Source organism: Scomber scombrus, chromosome 18 (genome assembly GCF_963691925.1).
Source record: "Scomber scombrus chromosome 18, fScoSco1.1, whole genome shotgun sequence".
NCBI classification, from domain to species: domain Eukaryota; kingdom Metazoa; phylum Chordata; class Actinopteri; order Scombriformes; family Scombridae; genus Scomber; species Scomber scombrus.
The window spans coordinates 21949106-21960654 of NC_084987.1; the positions used below are offsets into that span (position 1 = coordinate 21949106).

Consider the following 11549-nt stretch of genomic DNA (forward strand, 5'->3'; position numbering starts at 1 on the left):
TAATTACTATTTTTATAGGCCATTAAAATATCACTTTTTAAAAATGTAGCATATTTACTTATGAATTATTTAACTGATGTGTAAAATTGTACAATTGTTTTATTGTACAATTAGTCATTAATTAACAAATGCTTTAGTACTATTTCTGTGGTACTTCATGGTATCTTTGTTTGTGTTGCATTTGAATATATTATATACATAAATAATATAAAATAAGTTGTAATTTTGAACAGTATGCCACATTGTATAGTCTATAGTGAATATGTTGCTAATATGGCTACTTTCCTCTGCGCTGAGTGGCTGCTTCACCCAAGCCCCTCCCTCCTCAGGACACGTATTGTTGCTTCGCCGAAAATAAAAGATGGCGACGGGACCCGCGTAAATTGGACAACCACATAGAGGTAGTAAAGTTTAATAAACATATTATTTCCTCACCTCCTAGTGTTTGAGCATAGTATAAATACGTGTCCGCCATAGTTTTATGGTCCACTTAAGGCAGCCGCGGCCTAGCTGTGGGTGAAAGCCTCGGACTGTCCTGAGCCGCTTTCACCGGCAAGATGAGAGCTCAGTCGGTCAGGACGGACCCGAGTGCTCAAAATGTTGGGGAAGCTAGGGAATCAAAGTGAATGGAGAGGGGGTGTGTTTGTGTATCTTTACGAAAGTAGGCGGGAATTTGTTTTGCTATCAAATTTTTTGTGCTCTTATATCGGTGAGTGACTAGAGAATGACTGTAATATCACGCAAATGGTATTTTTCCTCAAGTAGCGGCTAATCACTGACCCACTTCTCCACTTTTGAGCATGTCCTGGTTACATGCAGCTCTGGTGTTGCTTGGACTGCTCAGTGTTGGTGTAATTAGTAATAGTTTTAGCAACCAAATAGCTGTTTAGGTGTAGCTAAATATTTTTGACGGGTTCGTGTAACAAAATGGCAAAGCTTCCCACTTTGTTATTGTCTTAACTGCTCTCACTTTCATTTTTTGGAGGGCTAGCATAGATATGATAGATGATAGATATGACATACTTGGAACTTGCATTGACATTTTCCTTCTTGGTGTCACCTAATAGGTCAGTATCCTGCCTTAATGTTGTCACCGACATCCTGTGACAAGTGAACGTTTTGACAAAGGAGGAACAATGGCTTTTGAGGAGATCAAGAGCAAAGGAGGAATGGGTAATGTCTGCTTGTAGTGAAGATCTACTGTGGTCCTATTGTACATGCTTATCAGAAATATCCATTTTAGTGCTGAGACCCATCATATTGGCTGTTAATTATCAATTATATGTGCTTAAAATAGGATTATAACAGTCATTCCACATATTTTAGATATGGGGATGGAGGGAGACAGGGGTCTTGTAGCTGGTCGCAGCCAGAGAGAGAAGAGGAGGTCGTACAAGGATCTGCTCAGGGAGGAGGAAGAGATCGCTGCTCAGGTCCGCAAGTCTTCCAAGAAGCGGCCCAAGGTAAGTAATCTGTCTACAATATTATGACATCATATGTTACTAGTACAGAGAGCTTGTAATATATGCTGCTGGTTATGGTGTTATTACATATTTTAATGTTTTGAGCTTCTGTGTCATTCCAAATCAGGATTCAGAGCTTTTCATGCTGGGAGGGGACTCACATAAAAAAAAGAAGAAACACAGTGATGACTACTATTACAGAGGTGAGAGGTGGATACATTGTAATAAGCTTGTATTTGAATAAAAAATGATTCTTTAAGTGTATTTACTTTTTTCTTTTCTCTTATCTGTGTTAGACCATGATGGCACAGGCCCACCACCCCATAAAAAGAAACACAAGTCTGCAGACCGCTCCCCACCTCTCTCCTCCCCCTCATCCTCCCACCCGACAGATACAGCGATGGGCCTCCTGCAGGCTATCACCTCTCCCCTGGCCACAGGTTCGGACCCCAACCCCCATTTGCACAAAAAACCCTCCTACCCCTCCTTCTCCTCGCACTCCTCCAAGGACCGCAAGCGTGAGAGCAGCAGCGGCGGAAGCAAAAGCTCCTTGTCTCACTCCCGTCCCGTGTCTTCGTCGTCGTCTTCTTCCAAGAAGCACTCCTCCTCTTCCTCAAAGTCGTCTCTGTTCCACGGCGGCGCCACCAAAGAGGAGCCCTTAACGCTGCGCGAGGCCGACGGGCTAAAGATGAAGCTCATCATGTCGCCGGAGAAAGAGGAAGGAGAGAGCTTCCCTTTCCCACCTCACTCATCCAAAGGAGGTGTAAAGAAAGAGAAGGACAGAGACCGCATGCAGCCCTCAAAGTCACCCAAGAAGAAAACACAGCAGAGTCGAGATCCACTGCCTGTGGTGGGGAAAGAGGTGGAGGTGGAAGGTAAGAAAGCTTAAATTGAGGTTCATAGGGATGTAAGTGATGCTATTTAGTCCCAATATACTTCTTTAAATATTTACAACTAGTTTTATTTATTGATATCCATCTCTGTGTTCTATGTTATACAGGTCATTACGGAGGTGGCATGGGAGATGACAGCTCTTCGTCTGGGGCAGAGCTGGAGGCAGGTGAGCTGGTTATAGATGATTCATACACGCACTTGTCGAAAAAGAAGAAGAAGAGCAAGAAAAGCAAGAAGAAAAAGGACAAAGAGAAAGACAGAGACAAGGATAAGAGTGGGAAGGACAAGAAGCACAGCAAAGGACTTGGAGGTGAGTTTACGACGTGTTAAAGAACAAAATACAAATGTTTACAAATACAAAGTTTGTTGTGAACTAATCCTTTACCTAAGTCTGTTTTTTTTACAAAAATTTGAGCATCTATGTAGCAGCATTTGAGTTACCAGTTTTTAAACGCTAAACACTTAAATGCTACCAAAACAAAGACATATTTTTAGGGCAGCAACTGATGGTTATTTTTTATTATCAATAAGTCTTCTGATTAAAAGTTTTGGTTTATAAAACATCAAAACAGTGAAAAATGTTCTTCCTTGAGTCCACTGTTACATCATCATATGTCTTATTTTATTTAAAAAAAACAGTCCAAAACTCAAAGATAATATGAGGAAACAGCAAATTCGAGACCCTGAAACCATCAAAATGTTGTAATTTTTGCTTAAAAAAGGAGCTTAACAATTACTATTATCAAAATAGTCATTGTAGCTCTACTTTGAACCCCACAAATCATTACCTTTTCTTTATCTTTGTATGACTTGTATCACCAGATTCATTGAAGGGCCACAGTCACTCCCATCCCACTGTCACTCACAGTGCTGTTGGTCCGATGTACGCCATGGGCGCGCCTATCCCTCCACACCACCAAGCTAATGATACAGTGACAGAGAAGAAGAAAAAGAAAGAGGACAAAGAACGGGACAGGCACACGAAGAATAAAGATAAGGTGAGATACGGTTCACTCATGTTTCTTACAGTTCCAAAACTGTCAAAATAAAAGATTTTTTGAGTGCTGAAATTTCAATAACTAATTTTACCAGCTAGATAACAGCAGCTTTTTGCTTCTAAATGTCATTTTTCTCAATTGTGCTTCATTGTTTCTTACTTAAAATTGTTTTTTTCTTTATCCTCTCACAGCCCAAGAAGAAGAATATAACAACAGCATATCAGGTGTTCTGTAAGGAGTACAGGGTCAATATAAATGCAGAACAACCAGGACTAGGTAGGTCATATTCTGACATACAGTATTACTCCCTTGTAATGACTACGTCCACACTTATAAGTTTTCATTTTTGAAATGCTGATTTAAAACAAAAACGATCTCCATCCACACTAGTGTTTTAGCACCGTTTCAAAAATGATCTCCACCCATACTAACACGCCTGATAATGCATAACACATGAACACTGATGTACTATAGAAATTAGAAATTACACTGTTGGACATGGGAATCGTCTCACATTGCTCAAACAATAGCTTACTTCACGCACATATAGACAGTAGCGTTATAAAATGCAGAATTTAACTGCACCACAGCTGCTAGCTATGAAAATGTCAGCAACACCTGTTATTTGTTATCCATGTTGAATTAACCTCTGGGAGTCAAGGCTGATGTCATTTGTTGGTCACTTGACAAGGGCTTGATGAGTCAGGGGTGGGTGTCTGCATCGTTTTCAAACTCAAACGGGATCAGCAGCGTTTTCGAAAGTCCTCGTTTTAGAGTTTTGGAAACACTGGAGTAGCGCGGATGCTAGGCGTATACATAGCAAAAGCTCATAGTGTGGATGCAGCCTAATAAAACCCCTTGTAAACATCTTTATATGTCTAATCTGCAGTCTTTGGTGAACTAAGCAAAAAGTTGGCAGAGGTGTGGAAGGCGATGCCTGAAAAAGACAAGCTAGTAAGTTTTTTTCCCTTATTTGTAACTGATTCTGGAAAAATAAATGGAAATCCATCCAGTTTAATGGAACAACACTGTCATGCTTGCTGTTGCATTCGTGCACTAAACATCCTGTGTTTTTCTCCCTGTTCTCCTGTGCAGGTTTGGAGGCAGAAGGCTCAGTATCTGCAGCACAAACAGAACAAAGCTGAAGCCACCACAGTCAAACACAAGAGCTCCAGCGAGGCCAAAAGCAAAGGTGCGTTTGACTCTTAACTCAGCTGATTCAGAAGCATTTATCACCTCAGTAGTCTCATTACTGTTGTCTTTAAATCATGTTTCCTCATCAAAGTGGTTGGAGTAGGAACAGGGATGGTGTCACCCAACAAAACGCCCGGAACCATGTCCCTGTCCCCAGCTCGGGTCCCAGAGGTGGATCCCATCGACGCAGCAGCTCACCTGCAGCTGCTAGGAGAGTCCCTGTCCCTGATTGGTCACCGGCTACAGGAAACAGAGGTGAATTACCACTAGCATGCATGCACACAGTTCCAGACCATGTGTTTGTTGTTTTATAACATCTGTACAGACATTTAAGTTTTGTGCACCACATTTTGTATTTGATGTTTAATTTGAAGATGTTTCACTAATATGCAGTGAAAAATAAAGCATATGACGGCTGTTTTTCTCGTGTTAGGGGATGGTGGCGGTGTCTGGGAGTTTGTCTGTGCTTCTGGACTCCATCTTGTGCGCGCTGGGCCCATTGACTTGCCTCACAGCACAGATACCACAGTTAAACGGATGTCCTCGAAACGTCCTGGTATAGTATTTGCATTTCTGAACGTTGTGTGAGAGTTTCCAAATTACACACTCTGCATTGATCCTTTTTATTGCAGCTTTCTAACATTTTTCTCTCTCTTCATTTCAGTCAAATACGTTGGACAACATTGCCTACATCATGCCGGGGCTGTGAGTGAAGGAGGATGATGATCAGTCTGGATCTGGCAACACAAGTCAACAGATTTGACTGCAATGGTCCTTTTAAAGGAGCGACCCTCAGAATTTAATTTAAGCCACTGCTTTGGCATCTGAAAATATTTCTAGTGTCAACATGTTTTTAAAGTGTATTTTTTTAAAAACCTTGTTCTTTTAATTTTCTAATTGTTATATTTTTAAACTAAACATTTTACTGAACACGTTAATCTTTTCTCGGAACATCATTTTAGGTTTATTGTTACTGTACAGTGTGTTTTCAGTGTGTGAATGGGTGTATGTGCACTACTGAATGTATGTGTGCATTCACTTAGCTTGTTGAGTTTTACCGCCCTTGTACGTGTCCGATTTTTAAAAATTGATTTGTACAGGAACATTTAGGTCATTGTCTTCTCATCATCAACATAATGTAATATATTTGTTATATTTCTTTCTTTTACCATGTAAAAAAAAAAAGTACTGTCACACCGTGCTGTTTTATACATTTGATATTGTAGGCGTTTAGATTTTGACTGTAACATAGGATTTGAAAAATGATAGAGAACCTTCGAGGGAATCAAGAGCTGTTGAGAAAATTCACTGTCAGAGCTGCACATTTTCAAAATGGCAACAATAAAATATGACCTGTTTCCAAACTCAGCTCCTGCTTTTTATTTTAAGTAATGAGTGTAGTTATGGTTTGATTATATGTGTTGAACCATGGAAGTCACTGCATTGAAATATGCAATAAAATATGTTAATGTACAGAGATTTGTTTTCACTTTGACATTAAGTGCAAAAAGCCTCTATACATCATTTCCAAAAATGTCAGGGTTTTTTATAAGTCCCATTCCAGTCAAAAATTGTTTTTATTATAGTTGAATGTTTGATATAATTCCTGATTATTATTTGGGTCAATGATGTGATGCAACCAGTATTTTTTTCATAAAAATCTGATTATGTACAGGAAAATAAATATAATCCTCTTTTGCAATGCTACGCTATGGTTTGTAACACATTTTACATAATGTCAAAACTTATTTGGAAAATATAGTTGCTTTTAGGATATGCCCTGCTCAATATGACAAAATGCTTTAAAATGTAAATGTAGAAACACTCCAAAAAATGTTCTTTTCATTTGATGTTTTAAAATCAAGTCATTACTTTTAAAAGTGCACTTAAATGCACTGTAGGTAAAATATTTAATATGTCATTAAATGTCATTCTTTTGTCGTTGCACCATTTGACATTTGCAGGTGCATTCAGTCTTACTTTTGGTAAAACAAATTTGCAAATGTCATTTCAAATTATATAAAACCAACAAAAATACAAAATGTTAATAAACCTGTTGCCTTTAAAAATAATTTAAAAAAAATTCTTGCCAACCCTTATTTGTCACTGACCCATTTCTTTCTTTCTATGTATTGTTTTTGGGAAATTGTTATCGCTACTAATACTACTAATACTAGTAGAACTACTACTACTACTACTACTACTACTGTTTGCAGTAGTCATACAATGCAGTCAAATTAAATTCTGCCCATGTAAAAAAAATAGGGTGCTCTGGACTTAGCCCTGGGTTTTCTCAACTCCTAAATCCGCTCCTGGATGTAAGTGCAGAGTTCACATTCATTTAAAGAGGAAAGTTAATTGCCTCCAAATCGTCACATATTACCCAGGCTTCTAACACTAGTAGGCACTGGCAGGAAGGATAATAATAAAACTGCCAATTCATTTTTGCATAGCTCAGCCTCCACAACAGATGGAGCTGTGCTTCACCTCTGTGGAAGTCAGTGTCAGAGGCAGGACCATGGGCACAACCAGTCAGCCTGCAGGAACGAGGAAGTGTTCAACCCTCCTGATTCAACACTAAATACGGCAGTGAGCAGGACTGAAGAAGAGAAGAGAGGAGATGGCAGCGTTAGATTCACACTCAGGTATGCTGGATGCTTTTCTCGACATGTCTGTTAGCCGCTGTATCTGTGATCACAAACAGTACAAAAAGTCAGTTTGGGTGCGGCTCTCATATATGACGTGTATGAAATGAGAGGTGGCAGTTTAAGGGCGCTGGCATTGCTTGGAAATATCTGACAACATTTCTGACTACACCGGATCATGAGACTGAAGTTAAATCAGCTGATCAACAGAATAAACAGCACGTAAAATAAACAACATGTGACTCTTGCGGTAAAGCAGGATATGATCATTCCTATCACTATCATAATACACTAACTACACACACAGTGTTGACCATGAACAAAGTACAGTGTATTTGTATTTGCAGAGCTGAAGTTGGTGGTGCTGGGCCGGGCTTGGACAGGAAAGCGTCCAGCTGTCTGCACCATCCTGGACCTGCAAGACAGCGAGCGGGGCACAGATGTACAAGACAGCCAGGAATGCAGCAAACACAGAGGAGAGGCTGCTGACAGACAGGTTGGAACGAACGAACACACACACACACACACACACACACACATATATATTACATCAGATCGCAATGGCTAAAGACAGTAAAAGTCTTTACATCATTTTTAAAAGTTGAATTAAAGTTGGATACAACATAAGGCATGGTCAAGTGTTGTAAAGGCAACACACAAGTGATAAGAAACAAGAGCAAAAGTTCTTTAACACAAAATGATTAAAAAACAATATATAGACAAACAAAAAGAGAAAAAAAGAGAAATTAGCTGATTAGTTGATCTGCATCATTTTGGCAATTAAATAATAATTTTAGTCATTTATTAAGCAAAAATGTAAATTGCAGCTTCTTAAATTTGAGGATTTGGAAGTTACCTGTGTCATAGATTATAATAATATGGAAAATACTTGGCTATGTTTTATTTTTGACTGCTGATCAGACAAAACTATGCTGTTTTAAAAAAAACGTTCTGACATTTTATTGACAAAGCTATAAATCGATTAATTGGTGGATCAACTATCATATACATAAATACATTTATCGACCTTCCGACAATAAATATTAACTAAAAGGCATTCCCGAAGCGTATGTGCAGAATTCTCCTTCAGAGCTTGAATATTTCCTATCATCTGCATAATGTCTGAGCTTAAAGGAACAGTTCACCATTGTTTATCATTATAGAGAGTTAGATGAGAAGATTGACACCACTCTTATAACTGTAGGATAGCAAAGCACAAAGACAACAGCCTGGTATATTTGAGTTGTGCACATAATTTTAACTGTTATGTGATGTAATTTGTCCTTAATGCATCTGCTGCCTCTCTGTAGGTGATGGTGGTATCCAGTCCAGACTGGTTCAGCTCAGACTGCGACTCAGATGACAGAAGAAAGCACATCTCTTCCTTTATCGCCTTATCCAGCCCGGGGCCTCATGCCTTCCTGCTGTGTGTCCCTGTGAACCAGCCAGCTGTTGGAGAGGCCAAAGCGCTGGGTGTCCTGCAGACGTTGTTTGGCCCCTCTGCAGTCAGCAGCAACACCATCATACTCTTCACCCACACGGAGGAGCTGGATGAGGGCGAGCAGCTGGAGGAATACCTGGTCACGTGGCGCAAGGACCTGCGGGCGCTGGTGGAAAGATGCGGTGACAGATACCACACCCTGGAAACCCGCGGTGGAGAACCAGAGGAGAGGAAAGTTGTGGAGGAACTGCTGGAGAAGGTGGAGAAGATGGTGAAAGAGAGCGGGACACAGCACTTAAACTGCCCCCTCTATCAGGAAGCAGAGGAGAGGGTGAGAGCGAGGCAGTTAGAGATAGTCAGACAGAGGAGAGGAGAGGAGCTCGATGACCAGGCATCTCCCACAGACTCACAACCGGAGGAAAACGTGACGGATGAAGAGATGGAGAGAGTCCGGGAAGAGGCAGAGAGGAGCGTAGGGGATTTGAATGTGGATGTAGATAGTATTTTCCCCTCTACCATCATGACTTCGTCGCATCCTCCTTCGTTCTTCTGGGGCTTGTGGGAGAAGCTGACAGGCTGGATGAAGTGGGCGTCCACACTTGTGAGAAGGGAGGCCTTGGTGGGAGCTCTGGTCGGCCTGTTTGTGGGAGGGCCGTTTGGAGGTATGGTGGGGGCCACCGTGGGATCAGTGGCTACTGAGGTGGGGAGAAGAAAAACACAGAAAACGAAATAAGTTAATAATTAATTTGCACTTAGAAGTCACTTCACTGTGTTCAGCAAACCAATGTATTACTGAGCTATTGGCTTATCAGCTAGCACCAAAAAAAGTATTTATACTAACAACTGAGCACTACTTATTTTATATTTTAGGATGGGAACCACTCTCTAATGAGGAAAACTGTATTATCTAATGACTTAATTAATGGTTGATGAATGACCCTGTGTAGATAAGGCCCAGTAATAAGCCATTAATGAGTAATATTTGGGTCTTTTTCCATTATAATAATCATATAATAATAAATCTGCAGAACACACCACTTACATATTATCACCCTTTAAGCTAACACTTGCCTTTTATGCATCCAGCAGAAAAGGGTTAGATAAACATAAGTACACTCCTAAGTTCATTCTCTTTTAGCTCCATTTTTGGTCTCCATCAGCTCCAGCAGGAAATATCCATTTCTTTAGCTGTTTGAATGCTTCACTATATTCACCAACTAGTCGCTAAACTTGTCTGTCTGCTGTTTGGTTCTGCGCAATGAGCGTACAGTCAGTTTTTAGAACTGTTTTGATGAAAGAAGTCACCTGTCGTGGCTAAAAATTAAAGCATGAGAGCCGTGAGAGTCAATGCAAACAGCAAAGTTGCTGGTCGGGAAACCGAAACAATGAGTTATAAAACATTGTAAAGCTCTGTAGATCTGAGGCTAACATAGGTGATAACTCTGTGGTATCATTCAATATGAGTGACACCTTTCACATTACACAGCCAACTGATCCATCGTTATCATAAAAATATTCTTTAAGGTGTCATTCGGTTGGAGGATATACACAGCTGACCTGGCAACCTAAAAAAGTAGTGGCTTATTACTGATCTATAAATAAATACCACATTATTCATTAACCATTAAAAATCATAAGTTATTACTGTTTAATTATTTTTAGACTTTTTAGAAAGTGACACATCAGATGGTTGAGAACACTTTTGTTAAGAGGCAATACTAAGAAACGTCCACATGGTGGAGACATTGACCTTTTTATTGAAGAAGTATAAATGTTTGAGGTGAACTGAGAGATACTTTTTTCCTGCTTACCAAGCAAATAAAAGCTACTGTTTTAAGGACATGTCACTGTTATTTCTCTCATATGAATCTCAAGTTATTTATTTTAATAGAGTGTGATAGAGTCAGGGAGAGTTATATCCAATTAAAGAATGTCTAACATACAGCATAGCATATATTAATGGGAAGCTCCAATCATAAAAGCAGTTATTTTCTGAGATATATGTGTGTAAGCAACAACAAATGACTGGAGAATGAAGAATAAAGTGAGTGGATACAGAAAGCTTCATGCTGGATAATCTCAGCTCAGCACCAAAGCAGTGTGATGGTCTCCCAGACTCTCTCCTCCTCACACAATGGCAGGTTATGGCTTTGACATTGATGTAATTGATACTCTGCTAAAACCGTCAGCCATAACCCATCCTTACATCTCTCTCTCTCTCTCTCTCTCTTCTTCACTTTCCCTGTGTCTCTCTACACTGCCGGCGGCTGTGCCTCAGGAACAGCTAGGCGTTTCCGAATGTGGGTGGTCCGGCCGGGACGGGAGGGAAAGAGAGAGAGAGAGAGAGAGAGACAGAGAGAGAGGGAGAGAATTAGCCCAGCTCTCATGTTTCGCAAAAAAAAAAGAGAGAGAGAGGAAAGGAAAAGACGCTAGAAAGAGAGAGTGAGTGAGAAGGAGTGAATGCGAGAGAGAGTCAAAGGCAGAGAACAAGCTTAGGGACTACATCTGTCTTCCAGATGTGGCCTCCACACTACAGTTGTCTGAAATGGGAAAAAAGAAGGTTTTAAAAGTACAGGAAAATTGGTGCTAAACAGTTTTTTATTGTTAGGGATTACGCATACAGTATAGACTACAGTATACAGCACCAGCTTGAGAATCCACCAGCTTGGATACGCTTGCCTTTTTCCCTCTTCATGAAACTGCAATGAAATAGCACACTGGACCCCTTGAAGTGAATGTATATAAGAGAACACCTGTCCAAATATTATTCAGTCTCAGTGGATACACATCACGGATAAGACAGAGAGAGGAATGATGGAGTTGGCATTATGAAGAAAAATTAATGAGGATTTCTTTGGAGGGAGATGTATTTCTTCAGGAAGACAAAACTATGGGACACAAAAGTATCACATAA

The 11549-nt window shown here is 40.1% G+C and overlaps 2 protein-coding genes across 2 annotated transcripts; both read left to right on the forward strand.

The window, feature by feature from the left end:
* Positions 1–338: 338 nt before the first annotated feature.
* On the forward strand, positions 339–5897 carry hmgxb4a (HMG box domain containing 4a). The gene is made up of 13 exons (XM_062439568.1): positions 339–401; positions 1068–1173; positions 1327–1463; positions 1591–1666; positions 1760–2338; positions 2464–2667; positions 3180–3355; positions 3547–3631; positions 4245–4309; positions 4451–4547; positions 4641–4804; positions 4983–5105; positions 5214–5897. The coding sequence occupies exons 2-13, from the start codon at positions 1137–1139 to the stop codon at positions 5256–5258; spliced, it is 1788 nt and encodes a 595-aa protein (XP_062295552.1). The 5' UTR covers positions 339–401; positions 1068–1136; the 3' UTR covers positions 5259–5897.
* A 1169-nt stretch (positions 5898–7066) lies between these two features.
* On the forward strand, positions 7067–10454 carry si:dkeyp-69e1.8 (uncharacterized protein LOC100001340 homolog). The gene is made up of 3 exons (XM_062438979.1): positions 7067–7194; positions 7542–7690; positions 8505–10454. Exons 1-3 carry the CDS (start codon positions 7170–7172, stop codon positions 9366–9368), a joined length of 1038 nt encoding a protein of 345 aa, XP_062294963.1. The 5' UTR covers positions 7067–7169; the 3' UTR covers positions 9369–10454.
* The last annotated feature ends 1095 nt before the right edge of the window (positions 10455–11549 follow it).

What these genes read in the sequence shown, in the direction of transcription:
- hmgxb4a (XM_062439568.1), top strand. Translation starts at nt 1,137, where the DNA reads ATGGCTTTTGAGGAGATCAAGAGCAAAGGAGGAATGG. An exon ending in GCACAGCAAAGGACTTGGAG is followed by an intron (nt 2,668 to 3,179) that starts GTGAGTTTACGA and finishes TTGTATCACCAG; the next exon opens with ATTCATTGAAGGGCCACAGT. An exon ending in ACCGGCTACAGGAAACAGAG is followed by an intron (nt 4,805 to 4,982) that starts GTGAATTACCAC and finishes TTCTCGTGTTAG; the next exon opens with GGGATGGTGGCGGTGTCTGG.
- si:dkeyp-69e1.8 (XM_062438979.1), top strand. Translation starts at nt 7,170, where the DNA reads ATGGCAGCGTTAGATTCACACTCAG. An exon ending in AGCGTTAGATTCACACTCAG is followed by an intron (nt 7,195 to 7,541) that starts GTATGCTGGATG and finishes TTGTATTTGCAG; the next exon opens with AGCTGAAGTTGGTGGTGCTG. An exon ending in GAGAGGCTGCTGACAGACAG is followed by an intron (nt 7,691 to 8,504) that starts GTTGGAACGAAC and finishes GCCTCTCTGTAG; the next exon opens with GTGATGGTGGTATCCAGTCC.